The sequence below is a fragment of the Emys orbicularis genome, chromosome 3 (assembly GCF_028017835.1).
Source record: "Emys orbicularis isolate rEmyOrb1 chromosome 3, rEmyOrb1.hap1, whole genome shotgun sequence".
NCBI lineage: Eukaryota > Metazoa > Chordata > Testudines > Emydidae > Emys > Emys orbicularis.
The window spans coordinates 94166409-94187132 of NC_088685.1; the positions used below are offsets into that span (position 1 = coordinate 94166409).

Consider the following 20724-nt stretch of genomic DNA (forward strand, 5'->3'; position numbering starts at 1 on the left):
CTTCTGAGGGCCAGCCACCCTCCAATATGCCTATTTTGATCTTCTCAGCTCATCAGTTCCCAAGCCTCAGCCCTGTTGCCAAGAGCCTAGTTCCCTGCTTTCATGAGTTTCACCCGTGAGGTTGACAGCTTCATCATCCCTGAGAAATGGAGCTCTCAATGGAGATTACCACTGCAGAGAGGGGAGTACTCTGAGGCCATTTTGATGGAGAGCCATGATGGTTAACACTAAATATCTGGAGAGCCAGCGTAGTAAGTGGAGCACCAGCGTGATGAGCTCTGAGTGATTGATGTTGCTGAGGAAGAAAACTAATGCATTCTGGACTAAGTGAACCTTTTAAATGTTGCTGCACTTATAAGTAGGTGCAATGGGTTGTAATTGTTTGCATTGGTGGTCACAAAATCATGGATCACTGAGACTACACCTGCGATAAGATTGTTTGCAGTCTTCCAGCTAGCCTTAGATGGAATAATCCATTTTTTGCAGTTGTTGTTTTTATCCGTTCAGCAGCAACAATGAGATTAGGAGGACTCCATAGTTGCAGGCTGATTTAACAATCTGGGACCTTTGATGGAAAGCAAGGTGGTGGTTGTGGTGGCTAAGTCTTCAGTGAGATTCCCTTTCCACCACTATCACCTCCTACCTAGCTTTGAGTTCAGCTTCAGCCTCAGCTGCTTTTGATCTTTGTCAGGCAGAAGAGTCAGGGGTGGTACTATTTTTGCATCGGAAGTTAAAAACAAAACAAAAAACAAAGAACCATCCTGCTGGGTATTTTCTCCATACTGCAGGCATTTTAAACTGTGCCAACTCCCAGTTTGGAGTAAATGGCATTCCATTTATATTTGATGTAAATGTTAAAAAGGATAGAGGGGAGAAGATTGAGCCTTTTGATACTCCACAGGATAGTGCTCTAGAGATAAAATAACAGTTGCCCATAACCACTCTCTGTGAGCACCTGAACTGGAGCCATTTCACAGAGCTTTCATGTCAACGCTCTGCTACGTTGTCAATGTAGGATGATAGCATGCCATGGCTTACAGTACAAAATGGCTGTACTGAGAGCCAGAAAAATGAGTATGTTTATTTTGCCTCATGTACAGACTGGAGATCATTCATAAGTGCTACCAATGATGTTTCCATTCAGTAACATTGTGTGACTCCTGATGGCAGGATACTGGCAAGGGCCAAGCATGTTTGGAGGTGTTTCTTTGCTATTTTATTTTGCTGAAAAATTGGAGGTTTGACATTAGGCAAGGTCTCTTGGGTTCTGAGATGGTTTCTTGAGAAATGGCAGGACCATGGCATACTTTATGGTGGATGGTAGGTTTCCTTTTCAAATGTGGCATGGGTGAACTCTCTAGATGGTCCCAGAAATCACTCATCAACCATGATAGGAATAGGTCCAACTCATGCAGGGTGACTCCAGGTCATGCAGTTACCTCCAAGCATGTCTCAAATGTCGTTCCATAAATGGGCCAAATTCTGTGCAATGGGAAGGTCCATTCCAGAGGGCTGTTGCGGTCCAGAGAGGAAGTCCTAGATGTGGTTTACCATCTTGAGGTGTTACCAGTTCTTCAAATTGCAGCAGCCCTACATTGCCACAGACTTCCTGTGTGACCTGAGGCAAGTCACTTAGCCTCTCTCTGTCTCAGCTCTTCATCTGCAAAAATGGGGATAGTAATACTTCCCTTACTCAAAGTGATGTTGTGAGGATAAATATATTAAAGACTGTGAAATACGTTGAGATCTACTGGTAAAAAAGGTGCGAAATAAGAGTTAGGTATTATATTACTTTTTAAAAAAGATATGACAGTTGTGTTCTGTAGGCTTCAATGGCTCCCAGATAATTTCTGCATACAATTTAAGGTGTTGTTCTTAAACCATTAAATGAGTTGAATTCTGATTGTTTTAAAGGCCACTCATCTTGTCATGAGATACTGTAGTAATTGAGATGTAAGGCACTTGAGTTAGCATTCCCCTGATTTACAAAGGAGGGATCTGGAAGCAGAGCATTTTCACCGAGGGGCTATTATTTACAGAAGCCAGTTCACAAAAAAGCCCAAATGTGTTAACCTCCAGTTCATGATACAAGTCCTATTTGTTCTAAGATGATTGTTGATGGTCCAGTGGTTCTGGTAGTGAAGGGATCCCAGATTCTAGGTGGGGCCATCTCTCTCTCTCTCTCTCTCTCTCTCTCTCTCACACACACACACACACACGCGCAAAAAGAAAGACTGCAGGGGGTAATTATTTCTGCTTGTCAAACTACAAAGAAGAAACCAGTAAGCAATGTTCTACTTGAGTAACTTACTGAATGCTCTATGCACCTGACACTCACTTGTCCCTGTTTCCCCAACAAAGCTGTTTAACATTTAAACTTTTCTCAGAGGTTAGATTTTTATGCTATTTTGGGTAGTTACTTTCTGCTTTCTTAAAGTTTCTCTAGGCATCTGGTATTGTTCAATTCCTGCCTTGAACAACAACTAGTTTTTGGCTGCATTTCATTAGGGGTGAATCCTATATAGTTAGTGCCCCCCTTGCATACCTTTGGCTTAAAAGGTGTTATATGAAATGTACCAATTAGGATTACACAAGAAAAAAGTTATTTTTTAAGAAGGGAATAGTAGCTAAAAGGCCTTCAATTACTTTTGCTTAAATTCTAAGAGAAACTTCTTAATACAGTCGCCTATTTCGATACTAAATTTACATAAGTTCACAAAAGTTTACATATTGTTTTATTTTGGGGGAAAACACAATGCAGGCATGGCTGTATGTTGCATTTAACTTTCCAACAGTGACAAATTATACCAAGAAAAAATGATAAAAGTTTGTTAGTTAATATCATATTTCCAAAAGGCTTTGTATAACTATGAACTGTATTCCCAGAATGCCTTGTACACATTCTAAGCTTTAGAGTGGAAATTTACTATAGGTAAACTGTGTGTAACCCCTGTTCCTTGTACATGTAGGAACTGTCAGAAACACAATGTATGTTCTGAACTATTCTTGCCAAATATGAACAGTGTTGCTAGGTGCGGTTAGCATAGATGCTAGGGTATTGGTACCGATGTCTTCCTGCTAGATAAGAAGAGGTAAGGTTGGTACTAATAAAGTGGAATTTTCTATGTTATAAACAAGGGGGTATACATATGAGCCAAATTGAGCTCATACTTTTGGAACAGAGTGAAGTTGTAATCTGCAAGTCTGTTCTCCAGATTGGTATGCATTTGCCTTTCTATATTGTGCTGATCTTTCTTTGATTAATAAACTGATTGAACCTGGTTATCTGATGTCTTATCAATAAAATTACTGAACCCCTAAACAAGTTAAAATTTGCAAGGGCACATACCCACATCAGTACAAGATAAGCAAGTAGCTGCAGACTGAAAGAACAAAGTGTACTTTTGAATTTTAGGAAATTAGAAAAGTTATGTGGCCACAAAAAACCCAAACCATAACCAAGACTTAATGGCAAAAATTCTTGTACTTTTTAGTTCATCCATCAGCGTTTGCTTTAGAGCAATACAATAACTATTTTTGAATAGCACACTCGATATATAGTATTTCATAATTAGGACTCTGTCTCTGTCACGGAGGTTGCGGAAGTCACAGATTCTGTGACTTCCTGCAACCTCTGTGACTTCTGCAGTGGCCAGTGTGGCTGACCCCAGGGCCACCTGAGAAGCTGTTCCTGGGCCAGATGCTTGGGCGGCCCTGGGGTCAGCCACACTGGCCATTGCAGAAGTCACAGAGGTTGCAGGAAGTCACAGAATCTGTGACTTCCGCAACCTCCGTGACAGACACAGAGTCCTAATTATGAGATACTATATATCGAGTGTGCTGTTCAAAAATAGTTCTCTCATAATTAGGACTCTCAAAATGCAGAGATGGAAAAGACTAATTATAGAATCTGGATCACCTCCCTGGTGGTGGTGGTGGTGGATTGTTCCCCATTATACATTTGCAGTACTAATATTTTATCCACTTGAGTCAGATGTCCAGATGCAGAAGAAAGGCAAAGCCTCCAGGCATCTTATAGCAGAGGAGACAAGAGGAAGAAAAAGCTTCCACCATGTGGTTTGACATCAGACCAAGCCAGGCGAGAACCAGGGCCGGCTCTAGGATTTTTGCCGCCCAAGGCAAAAACAATTTTGGCCGCCCCCCCCGTTTTTTAATTACCCCCACCCCCGGCCCCGCCTCAACTCCGCCCCTTCCCCAAATCCCCAGCCCTGCCTCCTCCCCCCAGGCTCTCAAGCCTGGGAGGGAGAGCAGCGGCGCGCAAAACGTCTGCTCCCCCTCCCTCCCAGGTTTGAGAGCCTGGGAGGGAGGGGGAGACTCCGAGTGGCCACGGCGCGGGCGCCGCTTCTCCCCCTCCCTCCCAGGCTCTCAAGTCTGGGAGGGAGGGGGAGCAGCGGCGCGCGAAACGGCTGTTTCGAGCGCCGCGGCCACTCGGGATCTCCCCCTCCCTCCCAGGTTTGAGAGCCTGGGAGGGAGGGGGAGACTCCGAGTGGCCGCGGCGCGCGAGCGGCAGCGGAGGTGAGCTAGGGCGGCCGGGGCACATTTTTAGGGGTGGCATTCTGGCGCCAGCCATGCCGCCCCTAAAAATGTGCCGCCCCAAGCACCAGCTTGTTTTGCTGGTGCCTAGAGCCGGCCCTGGCGAGAACGCTAAAGATATTGGACCAGACATTCATGAAGTATGCAACGGAAGTCAGAGGGCTGTTCAAAGAAGAGTCACCTTAGCACTCCCATTCTTGGGGGCCCAGGCTGATTCCCTGAAATTCCATTAGCAGCCGCATGATGCCCTAACAGCCCCAACTGGCTGAACTAGCAGCTGGAGAGCAGCACACCATAAGGACATCCTGGGCATGACTCCTGTCAAAAGCCAGGAATGGCAGCTGAGGAGTCTTTGTGGTACTAGAGAATCCTTTTTTTGCACTGGGTAATATTGCGGGGGAGGTGATTACATTGGTTTTATGGCCAGGATCCACTGACAATGCAATAAAAGGTGGCACCTGCACAGAATTTTGCTTTTTGGCTCCATGCCAGAGGTACTCAAGAATAGTAGCAGCTTAGTGCTACTCTGATCAATTGCGTGAAAGTAGCACAGTGCTCAAGTAAGATGAGAAGAGAAAGGGATCAATAGTGAGATGTAGGTCATTAACCACCTGTCGAAGGTCAATATCTGTACTGTGAAAGGTTAAATGCCTGACTGAAATCAGCCAAAAGGTGGAGAGTGGATGGAAATTAAAAGAATTTTTCAAAAAGAAGGGTGATAACAGTGGTTTTGAATACCGAGAGACAGCCCATGAAGATGGAGTATCTGATGGCAGAGATATAAGGGCCAATCGTGAGGCTTTAGAATGGAATAATTTGGTGTGGAAGGGAAGTCTGTTCACTATGTACATTGGTTCACAGATGACGCTGCATTTCAGTGAAAGCAGGGAGAGAAGGGAGTATTGGGCTGAAAGTGGCTCAAGAGATTATGCACCAACATCCATTTACAGTTTAACTGGAATTGTTTGGCAGTTATGTAAAACAGTGGCATGACTTTCAACAATTTCACAATTTATTACTGAAAACTCAAATCAGAAGTTAATAGTAATTGGATTTTAGGGCATTTCTACATGCCAATTAAAAACCTGTGGCTGGCCTGTGTCAGCTGACTCGGGCTCGTGGGGCTCGGGCTAAGGGTCTGTTTAATTGTGTAGATGTTAGGGCTTGGACTGGAGCCCAGAGTGTGGGACCTCATGTGGCGGGAGGGTCCCAGCCCCTGGGCTCCAGCCCGAAGCTGAACATCTATCCCATAAACAGCCCCTTAGCCTGAGCCCATGGAGCCGCAGTCAGCTGACATGGGGCAGCCCTGGGTATTTAATTGAAGTGTAGACATTCCCTTAGACACTTTCTAACCATTCAGATATAAAACTCCGAAGCCCAAGGGCCCAATCCATGGATTTGGAAGCTGCTCTTTGATGCAGGACGTACTCCCTTCAATCTGGGGTTTGACAGGGCTGGTTCAGTCTCAAACTTAAGATAAAGCAGCCAAAGTTTGTTCCCCTAGCTAGGGATCACCTGAGCCCAGCCGCTCTTTGGCTACACTCCTTTCCACAGACACGTCTCCATGCTAGGTCAGGTAGAGAGCGAAGGGGAAGAACAATAGGAGAAGGAAGAGTTGGAGGATGTAGTAGAGTGGGAAGAATAGAAGGGAAAGTTAGATGGATACAGTGGAAGGAGCTATGAATCTTGCCTATTTGCAGTCTTGACTTGAAGATCTACTCAATGTCATTTAACACCTCCAAAACCCAACACCAGATACTGCTCCTCTAATGCAACTTGGCACATGGCTTAATCCATATTTGTAAAATAAATGTTTTCCAAATAGTGTATTTAATCTTTTGGTTAAACTTTCCACTAGATAAAGGTTACATTTTTCATTTAATAGCACTTTGTACATAGTTAGTCTCCTCCTTCTCCTATGTGTGTGGTCCTGTCAGACAGCAGCAGGGAGACAAATGCGTTTTAAAAAACAGAAAGATGTGGATGTAAAACAATTTATTGGCAAGTGGATTTTGAGATAGGTGCATTATCTTAAATAACTTTTTTTTTTTAATTGACTAGTGTGTCTAAATTAAGAAGCCTTTAGTCTTAAAGTGATATCTGTATTTAGGAATATGTCCTGTAAAATTCAGAATTATTTAGCTTACCGGATGTTTTTGGAGTTGACTGTGGTGCTCTCCATTAAAAAGAAAATAAGAATAAGCTAAAATATATTAAACAAAAACTCTGTTAATTCAACATTAAGGTTGAGATCTTAATCACCCTCACTCAAAAGATGCAAAATGCAGTTACAGTTCCCATGACAACTGTCCCTCTATCCTTTAGTACATACACTAATGATAACCTTTCATTACATGATCACATAACACTGGGCAATCTGACAGCCTTGTCATTTAAAAAGCAGTGTTTACTGTATTCCTAAATGGGAGCTAGCTGAAGTCCGCTTGTGATCCCCGCAGCATGCATCTTCTGATCATTCTCAGAACTGACCTCCTTTTAGATCATTCTCGACTACCCTGTCATCTCTGTCCTCCCAATTTCCTGTGTCTTTTTTTATTTTTTCTTCTGTTGGTTACCATATTGTTGCTTTTTTTTGGTTTTTTTTTGTTACTAATAGATATTTCTTCAATAGGACTGATGTAGTGTCCACAGATTTTTGTTATAGCAGCAATTCTATACCCTATTTCACAGACATTAATTGGTACTTTTTGATTAATTACAATACCTTAATAAGTGATTAGCAGTATTCTGCATTTATCAGCGCTACTGATCAGAATTCAGCAGAACAGTGTCCCAACCAGGGCTATGAAGCAGATTACTGCATTTACTTCTGCACTTATTTACAAGCCTTTGAAATACTGTAATTCTTGTAATATACAGTGCCTTCAACCACTTAGTATAACAAAGAATAAACTAACAAAATGAACAGATATATTAAAAGACTTTATTCACAATAGAGAAATTTTTACAAATATAGTTCTTAAAAATTAAGCATCTTGATCTGTTATGTGTCTCATTACATCAGAGATTTATATAAAGGTGGAAAAGACTAAATGGAATATGTACAAATCAAAAACAATTTAATGGATAGAAATGGATAATATATATGATGAAGTCACCATAGAAATAGTGAGTCATTGGGTATTGTAGAACTGTCAGACAACAAACATATGCAATATTAATTCCACAAACAATCAAAACAATTGTTGTTTCTGCAACTTAATTTAAGTGCCATTTAAATTATTCACCATTTAGAATTTAACATGTAAACTTAACTGAACTGTTATATGCTGAAAAGGAATGAGAATTTAGGCAATGTCTTCACAAAGATACTGGATACACTGTTTACATTTTTTCAAAATTCAGCAGTTTCTCTTCCATATGAATTATCAATTACATATACAGTGGTCTTCAAATCAGCAGTTTCCACACAGTTAATTTCATATTGTAAGTACTAGGAAAATACCATTTTAGCTGTGTGGTAACTGTTGGTAAAAGCTGACTGATTAAATGGTGATCACTAGAACATTTCACACTTTGGTGTATTGGGGTTCTTTTTAAAAAATCAATATTCCTGAACTTACAAAATAGGGTTTTCTTACAGTTGGCAGATTCTACATGTTGTACAATCTTCTTGTCTACTTACATAGTTTACAAAAGGTACAGTACAGTGCAGTTTGTACACCTGAATACCAAATATGTTGTCAGTAACAGAATCACGTATCAACTTTGTGCTCTTTCAAATCATAACTCCCAAACCAGAAAAATTATACCCTTCAAAATTTCTGTATTCCAGGGAAATCAACATGAAATTTAAATATCTAAACACTTAAAACCCAATTTATACAACCATTTTGCATTCTTTACCTTTATTTGCTGGGAGTAAGGGAAATTTGTACGTACAATAAATTTCCCCCAATTTGGAGTAGACTCTGATCAAGAAAATGTAAAAACCAAGTTAACAAAACATATGTCTCCAAAAACTGTGTTTTTCTGATTTTATTGGTTTTATTATCTGACTAAAAGAAATGAGGCCCACCGAAGCGCGCACACAAAAATTACACAGCAGGCAGCATAAGATGTTTACGGACTAAAAGTAATTGGATAAAAATTCAATATTGCCATTTTTTTTTTTTTGGAAGTGGAAGGAAGTAAAAAAATTAGTTTTTACTCCAAAATTAGAAGGACTTGTATTCCTTTTAAAAACATCTTGTATTATATCGGGGCATTTCATAATGAAAAGGATGACATAGTTAATATTATCCTCAAATGATAAAAATCCTGGCCCACTAAAATCAATGGGAGATTTACCATGCATTTTAATGGAGCCAGGATTATCGAATACAAGATACCTAAAAATGTGACTACTTGTCACTGATATTCGTTAAATGAACAAAGACATATGGATAATGAAGGCTCAAATCCTGAGCTCAGCACTGATTAAGAGTAGCCAGGCAGGGCACTAGGCAGATGTGTGTGTTGCACAGGAAACTCCCTCCACACCCATGTTGTGTAGCTCCCAGCAGGTCCTCTCTGCAGGCTCAGCCCAATGATGCATAGCCTCACAAAGGCTTTATGTTCCCACCAAACCCCAAAGGGAGAGGATCAGCATAGCAGTGGATCCTCCAGCCTTGCCTCCACCCAGGCAGATGGCATGGGAAACGCACCCTTTTCTGTATCCAGTGGAACAACAAACACGTGTGGCTGCAAAGGACCCTCTGCATCTGCAGAGGAAGTTATTTGGATTTGCTCCAAAATGCAGGACATAATGGTAATAAGTTTCCTTTGTCCCTAATTTTTACCTGAAAAACCTATATTGCAGCACTTCCAGAACTAAGGGGGAAAAAAAGGTCTTGTTCTTTTGTGAAAGAAGATTTATACCTAATTACGGCTGTGGAACCATAGTGCCTAAACGACTAAGCAGGATATTTGAGTCATCATATGCACTTATTTAAAAGAATATTGAGAATTACTGTTTTGAACCATGTTGGCTTCTTTGCAGTCACACCACCTAATAGTGTGCTTTTTCATGCTGGGAAGCCAGTGGTCACACCCTACTCTGAACATACAGTACAGTCATCCTGTCTGCAAATCAAAAGTTAAGTTCCTAATATCCATATGAATTACTCATGTAAACTATTCCAAAATACATCTCAATAGAAAAGGAATTGTGCCTGATTTCTCCCTTTGGTGATTCCATTGAAAGTAACTTTTCTTGGTAATCTAGGCCTTATGTCAGAAGAATACTTTTAAACATGTTGTATTTCTATAACTTTGGTCATCCTTGTTCTGGGCTTCCAAAATGTACTAATTGTATGCCGGTCAATTTCCATCTTCCAATGCAAACAATACTTTTTTTTTTTTTTTTTTTTTTAAAGAAGACAAGTTTTCTTTGAGCTATTCAGAACTCCTGTTCTGATAATCTATATTAAACTACTTTGTTCCAGCTGACTGTCTTAGGTCACAATCTAAACCAAATGGAATTGTTGAAAAGTAAGATCACAGCAGATTAAAAAAATCATCTCTCATTCTCTGATTGGAATAATTCGCAGCCTAACTTTAGAAAGAATTTCATAACATCTCATTTATCTCACACATCCAGTCAAATGAAAAAGCTAACAGATTACGTAAATAGCTATAAATAAGAAACGATTCCCTTTTTAATAATTCAATATTGCCAGTTTTTCAATTGTTTATTTTGCTCATACCAAACTGATTATAGAAGTGATAGTAACTCTAGTTAGAAAATGGAAGAAACAATTCAGTTTGCAGTGATATTTTAAACAAAACAAAAACAAAACGGCGAGTTTTAATAAAAACTAGGATCTGTCCAACTAATGTAATGGATTTGTAAAAATGTTTAGGTTCAATTCAAAGTACACTGCAGTTTTAAACAGAATTGTGTCTGCATGAGATGAAACTATTCCTACGTAGACTTCATTGATAATTAAAAATTTCAGAAGATATTTTACCAATTGATAGACCCGCATAAGAAGAGGCTGTCACAGTTACAAGATTTGTCTCAGATGACAGACAAAAAAAATTAACATAGAACGAAAAAAAAAAGCTCTTTATACTTAATTCTTTATGGCTTTTTGCAACATGGCAAAATATTACAGCTTAAAGCAGACATCTCCTCATAGAGGAGGAAAGAATTTTGCAGTCAAATCAAAAGTATAATAGGAAACAAGTAACATGCAGACCCCTCTATTCTATTTGGCAAAGATGACACTGCAGCTTAATGAAATCTAGAGACGTCAGATTTCTTAAAAAAAAAAAAAAAGTGGTTCAGCTGGAAAAATAAGATTAAAAGTTTTGCTGTAATGAATTTAGGTTCATTCATAAATATTTACTGGCAAATGTAACAGACTGCAAAACAGTTGGCTTAAAACTCAAAATATCTCAGGAATTTAAGTAAAACTGCATTGTGTGCCCAATACTGGAAAGAAACTTCTAAGGAATGAAACAAAAATTAACTTAACATTGTTTTATTTGTGTTTTTCTTCCTTCTTCCCATCATCTCTGTGAAGAACTGGTAGAGGGTGAGCCTCAGTGTTGAAGATCCAATGTTCAAATGGAAGAAGATCATCTTCAGAAAAGAGTAAGTATAAGTACCTGGCAAGAGAAAACAGGTAACATGACAGCACCATGAAATAACCTCAGGTTTAAAGAAGAGAAAGATGGAACTAATTCATTTTCACAGATAAATATTAATGCCCCACTTCTATAGATGGAAATATTAGGTAGCAGATCTAATGTAAAACATTATCAACCAGTGACATTTACTAATGTTTTGGCACCAAGCATTGGGACTACTTAATTAAAATTGGCTTCAAGGCTTGACAGTAGCAGGTGGTGATGTAAAAATTCCTGTTTTGATAAATAACAAAGATATAAAGTCTAGGTTCTTAAAGTTAAACAGCACTTCCTTTTCTGTTTCATTCTTTTTTGTCACGACAAGCTTTTATAAATTACCACATGCATCAAAAGAAAACTGAGTGCATGTACTGCATGTCAAATCCTGTTTGCCTTACTCGTAAGAGCATGATTTGGTTCAAGGCATGATATTTAAATAAAAAACAGTGATTGGAACAATACCATGGGTAAATGTTTACTAAATAGGAATATATTAACAGTAATATAATAATCACCATTAAAAACAACATTTACTCACTGTTACACACCGAGTTCTTGGAGACACTGTAGTACAGATATAAATTGTACACTCAAATTCCACTGCATGGGAACTGTTGGTAAATGCTAACTTTTTAATTATTACCTCTGTACTTTACATTTTTCAAATTACAAAGTTGTATAGCAAAATATAGTCAAAATAGTTTTTAGAAATCCCTATATCTTTCTTCACCTTTGTCATTCAGTGCATAGTGCAGTTGCCACTTTCAGCTGAGGCTGCCACTTTGGCTGCGTCTACACTAGGGTTTGTCTGAAAAGGTTTCCCAATGGTGATAACACAGGTGGAACTTCCTTGGTGACAGGAACAGTGTACGCAAGGCTCCCAAGGCTATAAAGGTCCAAAAGGATCAGCTTTCCCTTTAGAAGGCAATGGAAATCAGAATATTTGTAAGCCGTCAGGTATGTTTCTCATTTTAAAGTACCTGGTTAAATGAACCAGTGCCACTGTTTAAAGTAAACAAAAACATTAAAAATATATTCTAAAACATATTAGAATAGCTTTGGAACATTCTGATTTCAATTGCCTTCTAATAAAATGGAAAATTTCTTCCCTTCCTGTCTGCAGTTACTGGAGGCAATTCAAAGCTGTAGCACAGCCTGTGCTAGCCACGCTCCTTTCTCCAGTCTGCTGCCAGAGGATTCATTCCAAAGCTGTGTAAAAACTTGTAAAAAATAATTAATAAAAGTGATTATGCCAACAAAAGTGTTGGCCAATGCCAACAAAGTAACTAGGTGCAGTGAGTCCTTGCTTATACTGTAACTATTCAAGTAAAATGTTGACCCAGTCCCCTCTTAGAGCACTAATTGGAGAGGGGAAGGAACTGAAAGTTTGGCAGCATTTTCAGCCACTATTTTGTCCAATTTTTCTCCAAAGAGGAAAAATCCTGTGAATTTAGATGAGCACAGGAGTTTTTTGGAGTGAGTATCTATCTTTCAGCTAGGAAGTCCTATGCATCTCCTGGGTACTGAGCTGGATGCCATGGCCTTGGCAGAAAACCTCATAGCATCCACTAACGTATCTGCCATGCATCATGATGTATAGATGTAAAGTTGGATTGATCTCTGCCTGCAAGGGCTTTAAGGTCCTCCAGCCATGACACTGCTCTCAGGTTGGCTTCCACCTTCCTATTTGTTGGATCCTTGGGGAATAAGTCCCCTTTGGATGGAATAACCATATCCTTTGCTAGAGAAGCTATGGCAGCATCAACCTTAAGTACATTTGTGAGAGCATTCTTCGGCTCTTGAAGCTTGTAGAAGTTGAGAACATGGCTGTTAACATATTTACTCCTTTCAGGAGATTCCCTCTCCCCCAGATTACCTCCTCAAAGGATGCATGCAGGGGAATTGCTGCCTAAGGACAAGATTTGGAAGGGAGGTATTTGCTCTAAGGCTTGAGGGCATGCTTAGGCTGAAACTGAATCATGGATACAATCTTTTTACACATGGCTTCAAGCTTCTCAAGGGGGGGCAGGGGAGAAAACTTGGTTGCATTTTGTCTGTGTCCTGCTTATAATCAGAGTCTGATAATAGCTCTCCTTCCTCGGTAGAGGAGGTGGTGTCTGGATCAGAGGATGAATACCTATTTGTTTTTTTGTACTTTTTCTTACCACCCTTTAATTTCTTTTGGATATTTTAATTATTTTTTTTACATGCTTTGCAAGCATGGCCAGCGGGCTGTGCCCTGGATGGGGTCTTTTGTGGCTAGCCTTGCACAGGGTCATGAGTCTAGAAATTTCTCTCTTGGGAGTCCTCCCGTGTAGACTCCCACTCCCCCAGGTTGGGGGATGGGAATTCACTGCTAGTTTTCTGAATCAAGCTGAGAGGAAGGTGGGGCTGACTGTTGCTTCCACCCCGAGAGCACTTAGGACTCATTTCAGGACTTGGGGTAGGACTGGAAGCCCTACTAGTGTCTTATCCTTATGGTCCTGAATTGTCCCAGGACTTACCCTCTTGGCCATCTGAATAAAGTCCTCCCTCATCCTTACAACCTCTGCCTATTCTGCGGTTTCCCCTGATCAGGCTTTTCTGTGTTTCTTGAGGAGATGGGGTACCAACATGGTTGTCTGACTCAAAACTCTGAATCCTAGCAGTGCTAGGGCTGGCTGGCTGAGAACAGGCAAGGCATAACTTGCCCTCTGTAAAGCTTGTTAAAGCTGCCTCACAGATGGTGCACCTTTTAGGCTTAGACCAGTGCTCATGTGGCTGCTGTACCATCCCTGAAAGAGAGAACTCCAAGTGGCTTCAGCCATGTGCCTCTAAATACCTGGTTTAAGAGGAGGAGTGGAGGACAGAACAAAAGGTACGTCTACATTACCCGCCGGATCGGCGGGCAGCGATCGATCTATTGGGGATCGATTTATTGCGTGTAGTGTAGACGTGATAAATCGATCCCCGATCGCTCTCCCGTCGACTGCTGAACTCCAGCAGTGCGAGAGGCTGAAGCAAAGTTAACGGGGGAGCCGCGGCCATCGATCCAGCGCCGCGAGGACACGAAGTAAGTAATTTTAATTCGATCTAAGATACGTTGACTTCAGCTACACTATTCTTGTAGCTGAAGTTGCATTCTTAGATCGATCCCTCCCCCAGTGTAGACCAGGCCAAAGAAGGGTGCTCAGTACAGCCCGAAAACAAAACAAACCAAAAATACGAAGGCAAAGGAAAGTTTGGAAACAAAGGGAACCTCCACTGACTGCTGTTGTGGAGGCAGATGATCTGACAGCAGGCTGGAGAAAGGGGCGTGGCTAGCACAGGCTATGCTACAGTTTTGAACTGCGTCCAGAAACAGCAGACAGGAAGGGAATAGCCCATATGAAGGAAAACTGTGGGAGATGCTAGGCTTCAGAAAAAGCTGATCTCTTCAGTCCTCCCTATGCAGAAGATTGTCAAAAAGGGTGTTTGACTGTTACGTGTTTTTTTTTTTTATTCTTTCACAAAAGTGTGTTTTGGAGCATGGTTTCAGACTGGGTTACAACAACTAATATAATCAGAAACCCTGTTGGCTCAACGATAGTTGACAGCAAAATCTCCAAGAAGCCATAAAAATTTTGTTTGGTCAAAATCCTTACATGGATGACTTAAAGGACTGTATTATGGAGGCAGAATACTAGATTGTACACTATGCTCTTAAAAAATCCCACATATATGGACACAAAATTAAAAACCCACTAGGGAAATACACTTTCAGTAGAAACTGCATGATTACATTGTTATTATACAAGGCTGGGTTGCAAAGAATAGAAAGAAATGGGGGAAAAAAAGATTGATGCAAGATTTCCTTTATTTCATTAAAAGCTGAGAAGAGAAGGAGGGCCCCTTCTTTGTTCTCTTATCAAGGCTGTATGAATTTACCATAAAAGTTAGTTGCTTTTTTCCTGCTCCATAGTTAACATAAAAAGTATTCAGTACAAGAGGACAATCTCACCATCTTGTCTGGTAAAACAGTGGTGTTGGTATTGGCATGTATAACTAGATCCTATCAGAATTGCGAGATGTAATTTCTTAACAGTAAGTATGAAATGTCTGTAACCGAGGTAAAGATATTTCCAAAAGTCACAGAATTCAGTTTATTAATAAACATGCAATCTGTCTTCCTGCCACATAACAAAAGCTGCATATTGTTCCAGTCAGATTTTACATTACCTGAATGTCAAGACTACTAATGGTAAGTACTCATCTGTAAAGAAGATCTGTAGAGATTCATTAATATAAATGAAGTCTCCTTGCTAACTTACTTGAGGGTCTCTGAAAGGAAGAAACTCTGCTGCACATCATCATGGCTTTGATGGTTGCTATAAACATCTCTAATTCCAGAATAGCCACCATCTACTCTGCAATGTTGTTCCAGTGCCTGAATTCATGAGAGAAAAAAATTAAGTAAAAGAAAATTAATCTTCTGTCAATTTTACTGTTAATCTGCCAAATCCAATTACTCTGCAGCTAAATGAGAACCTTTTTGTCATAGTCTCCTTGGGAAAGATTTGAAATTGCAGAACTAGATAAATATATTTAGAATTCTTGTATTTTCACTTTTGACAGAGTGCATATATTGGCATAATTATATATTTAGGGGAAAAAAAGCAAAAATGGAGGTGACTTACCTATAAAAGGAGGTTCTTTGAGAGGGATGGTCCCTATCTGTGTTCCACATGTGGGTATGCATGTGCACCAGGTACCTGAGGCCAGTGGATCTTGCCCCACCTTGTTTGTTTATATAGAAGAGGGTCGTCATGTTGTCTGACATTATCTAGGCACATTGGGATTGTATGCATTGCAGGCCTGTCTGACTGCCATTAGTTCCAAGAGATTGATATGCATCCTGGCCTTCTGAGGTGTCCACATATCTTGTGACTGCTCATGTGAGCTCCCCAACCTATGAGGGATGCATCCGTGATTATTGTCACGTTGAGTGTGGGAGGCAGAAAAGGGACTCCAATACACGTGTTTCAGGTTTGTCCAAAAGGTAAGTGAAGCACTGACATTGATAGAGATTGTCACTACGGTATTTGTGCTATGTCTGTCTGATGTATATCTTGCCCTGAGCCAGGCTTGCAGACAACGGAGATGTAGCCTGGTGAACGGAATTATGTAAGTACAGGAGGCCATGTGGCTTAGCAAAAAAAGATGGACCTGGACTGTTTGGGGTTTGTGAGTGACTTGTTTTTAATCAGACTGCTCCTGGTATGGAATCTGTCTGCTGGGAAGTAGGCCCTCACTGTGGTCGAGTCCAGGGGCGTCCCTATAAAGTTTATGAGATGCTTGGGAGTCAGAGTAGACTTCTCCATGTTTAGGCACATTCCCAAGTATGCCAGGAAGTGGTGCAAGGAAAAGGTTGTCGACAACTTCCAGATATGATCTGCCTGTTAAAAGCCAGTTGTCCAAGTACATGAAGACAGTGTAGTGATTTTATCTCATCTGTGCTGTGACCACTGAAAAGACCTTCACAAAGTTCTTGGGTACTGCTGCCAGCCCAAACGGGAGTACTCTGAACTGGTAGTGTTCCTGTCCTACCAGAAAACTGAGGAACCTTCTGTGGGATGGGTGAAAACACCTTTCACATCAAGGGCTGCAAACCATGTGCCTTTCTCCAAGAAGGGAATTACTGATGCCAGCATAACCATGCAGAATTTTAATTTGCAAAAATAAATAAATAAATAAATAAATAAATAAATAAATTAGCTGACATAGGTTAAAAATGGGCTTCCATTCTCCCTTTTTCTTGGGATCTACAAAATAATTGAGCAAACCCTTTCTCTTGATCCTGAGGTGGCACTTGCTCTATATCTCCCTGAACCAGGAAAGAGTCCACCTTCTGTTGGTGTTGCTCCTTGTAAGAATGGTTCTTGAAGAGGGGCTGGAAGGGAGTTTTCTAGAAGGCGAGGAAAGAAACTTGATGGTGTAGCCTAAGTGGATGATGTCTAGTATCCACTTTTCCATTGTTATAGCCCTTCAGTTGTGCACAGAATATGCAAGCTGGCCACCAAAGCAGACTCTGGAAACAGGTGGAGATGGCACCACTTGCTTTAGTCCAAGGCCCCACAAACCCTAATCCGCCTCTGGTGGATGGGACTGCATATCTTGGGCTCTGCATGCTCTAATGCTTGTGTGGTGATTTTTATGGTCTTCGGTGGTAGAAAGACTGCAGAAGGGACTTGGCTCATACACCTGTTAATGACACCTCCTTTTTGTGGCTAGGATATAAATGCCCAGGGAGCAGAGAGTTGTCCTGGAGTCTTTTAAGTGAGTGCAAAAATTCATCTGTTTTCTCCCTAAAGCTATTGGTTTAATGAAAAGGCAAGTCCTCAGTGGAGTTCTGAACCTGTCTGGAGAACCCTAAAGATGAAGCCACAACTCTCGCCACATTACTATTGTGGTCACTATACATCTTGATGGGGTACTAGCTGCGCTAACTGCAGTTTACAATGAGGTTTTAGCCACGATTCTACCTTCCTTAACAAGGGTTTGGGATTAGGCCCTTTCCTCCTGGGGGAGTTTGTCTTTGAATTCCAGGAACTATGAGTAGTTCACAAAGTCATATGCCGCTAACAGGGCCTCATAGATAGAGATTCTGAACTCCATAATGTCCCACCCTGCCCCAAAGTCACTAGTAGTACAAGCAGCCATGGAAAGACCCAGGCAGCAACACCCAAAAACAAACCCTGTGGACATGGGAAGGTCCAGCTGTTTCACTCTGTTGTCCACAGGAATTGTTTTAGTGTGTTGCTGCCTGGATCTTTCCTTTGCTGCTTGCACTACCTGGGACTTTGGGGCAGGGTGGGTGAACAAGTATTCTGTCCCTTTTGCTAACACAAAATAATGTTTCTCAGCCCTTTTAGGGGAATAGGGTACACATTGCTTGTGTAGGCAATATACTCTAGCTGGTTCTATAATAGTTTCATTCACTGGGAGAGCTACTTGACTGGGTCCCATAGGCTGCAGGGTATCCAAGTGCTTGTGCTATATATCCTTAACTTCTAATGGGATCTGAAGTATTGCCACCATCCTCCGCAACAATTATTGATATTGTTTATGGTCATCAGGTGGGGATGGTGAAGATGGAGTAATTGCCTCATTGGGTGAGAAAGATACTCCTGTTGGTATGTCCAGTACTGGCATATCCAGCTTGTCGTCTTCCTCTTCCACATACTCCTGCACAGCCAGTTGCTGTTGCCTAGGAGGAGAGTAATTCTCTGGTAGAGTGCATAGGTCCTGGGTGTTGTGCATAAAGATCCCATGGACTCCAATAGGGCCAGCAAGAAGGGTCACAAAAGCTGGTTTGGGGGGGAGGGCAAGGCCCCCAAAAGCAGGATATCAGTGATCCCTTGCTTGGGCAGAGGATGGGGTCCAGCAAAACTACTGAAGCCCTGTCTGGGCTAACCTCTCTGGGGGGTGGTGGTTCATCCAGGACATCAGATTCAGCTGATAAGAAGGCTGGGTCAGTCTCCACTGGAGGTACTGTCAGTGTCAGTGGAAGGAAGCTTTGGCGTGCGGTCAGAAAAGGGATTTAATTCCTCCTTGAGATAGTATCCTCCTCTGGGCTGAAAATGTCCCTCAGAAGGACTGGACTCAAAAGCAGAGGATAGTGTGGGTGCTTAGCATGAGACAATCCACGATGCTGGCACAGACCAACAGATATTACTTGCAAGATTTTCCAGTTTTAGGTGTATGATGCACCTGCGTACCCATATATTGAATAGACATAGGGACCAGCGCATGAAAAAAAAAACCACAATAAGTTTATAGAAGAAATTAACTTTGTTTACAAAACTGAATTTTCAGGGTGAGGAAACAAGATTTGACCACCCTCTCAGATGTTCTCCGTGGAATCATAGATTCAATGGCCAGAAGAGACCACTGGGATCATCTAGTATGACCTCTTGTATAAAACAAAGGCCCAAAGAACTTCTCAAAATAATTCCTAGACTGCATCTTTTAGAAAAATATCCACTCTTGATTTAAAGTGGTCAGTGATGGAGAATCCACCACAACTCTCAGTAAATTGTTGTAATGGTTAATTACTCTCATGGTTAAGTGACAGACAGTTCAGATTAATCTCATTTTCCTTTCATTAGTAGGGTTCCCTCTATCACAGGATAGTCCCTGTAATCCCTACAGGTATTCAAAGAAAGATCTCTAGCACTGTCTGTTAGATTCCATCATATTAGACTCAACCATCATTAAACTCCCGATTTAATCATGAGATCTACAACAACCTGAAACTCAAAAATGAGTCATATAAAAGTGAAAACGAGGTCAAATTACTAAGGATAAATATAAAAAACACCAAAATCAGAAAGGCCAAGGCACAAAATGAGATTAAACTAACTATGGACATAAAGTGTAACAAAACATTTTACAAATACATTAGAATCAAGAGGAAGACTAAGGACAGGGTAGGCCCATTTACTCTATGTGAAGGGCAAGACAATAACAGAAAACGCAGCAGTGGTCGAAGTTTTAAATGCCTGTTTTTGTTTCGGTTTTCACCAAAAGGGTTAGCAGTGATTGGACAACTAACAAAGTGAACAGTGTAAATGAAGTAGGACTTGAGGCTGAAATAGGGAAAGAATTACTTAGACAAGTTAAATGTCTTCAAGGAGGCAAACACATTATGGAATACTTAAGGAACTGTCCAAAGAGATCTCTGAATCATTAGCAATTATCTCTGAGAATTCATGGAGGACAGGAGAGATCCCAGATGGCTGGAAAAGGGCAAATATAGTATCTATGTATAAAAAGGGGAATAAGGAAAACCCAGGGAATTATAGACCAGACACTTAACTTCGGTACCCGGAAAGATAGTGGAATAAATAATCAATTTGTAAGCACTTAGAAGAAGATAAGTAACAGTCAACATGGATTTGTCAAGAAACCACATCAAACCAACCTAAAATCCTCCTTTGATAGAGTAACAAGACTTTTGGACGCGGGAAGCCATAGATGTGATATATCTTGACTTTAGTAAGTCATGCAATAGGGGACAGCCAAAAAATGACAAGTTTTTAAAATGCTTATATACCAATGCTAGAAGTCTAAATAATAAGATGGGTGAACCAGAGTGCCTACTATTAAATGAGGATATTGATATAATAGGCATCATAGAAACCTGGTGGAATGAGGATAATCAATGGGACGTAGTAATACCAGGGTACAAAATATATCGGAAGGACAGAACAGGTTGTGCTGGTGGGGGAGTGGCACTATATGTGAAAGAAAGCGTAGAATCAAATGAAGTAAAAATCTTAAATGAACAAAATTGTACTATAGAATCTCTATGGATAGTAATTCCATGCTTGAAAAATAAGAATCTAGCAGTAGGGCTATATTACAGACCACTTGACCAGGATGGTGTTAGTGACTCTGAAATGCTCAGGGAGATTAGAGAGGCTATTAAAATAAAAAACTCAATAATAATAATGGGGGATTTCAACTATCCCCATATTGACTGGGTACATATCACCTCCAGAAGGGATGCTGAGA

General features: G+C 40.7%; 1 protein-coding gene across 2 annotated transcripts in view; it reads right to left on the reverse strand.

Annotated features, from left to right (window-relative positions):
- Window positions 1–7485: 7485 nt before the first annotated feature.
- The window catches only part of MAN1A1 (mannosidase alpha class 1A member 1), a 223129-nt gene continuing 209890 nt past the window's right edge, over window positions 7486–20724 (reverse strand). Inside the window, exons 11-13 of one of the 2 annotated variants that reach the window (XM_065400578.1) lie at window positions 15480–15595; window positions 11075–11169; window positions 7486–8229 (exon numbers count right to left, since the gene is read on the reverse strand). In XM_065400578.1, the coding sequence (XP_065256650.1) occupies window positions 8153–8229; window positions 11075–11169; window positions 15480–15595 (288 nt within the window). In that variant the 3' untranslated portion in view covers window positions 7486–8152. Of the gene's footprint in view, window positions 11170–15479; window positions 15596–20724 lie in introns of both variants that reach the window. The other variant, XM_065400579.1, reaches the window with a different exon arrangement.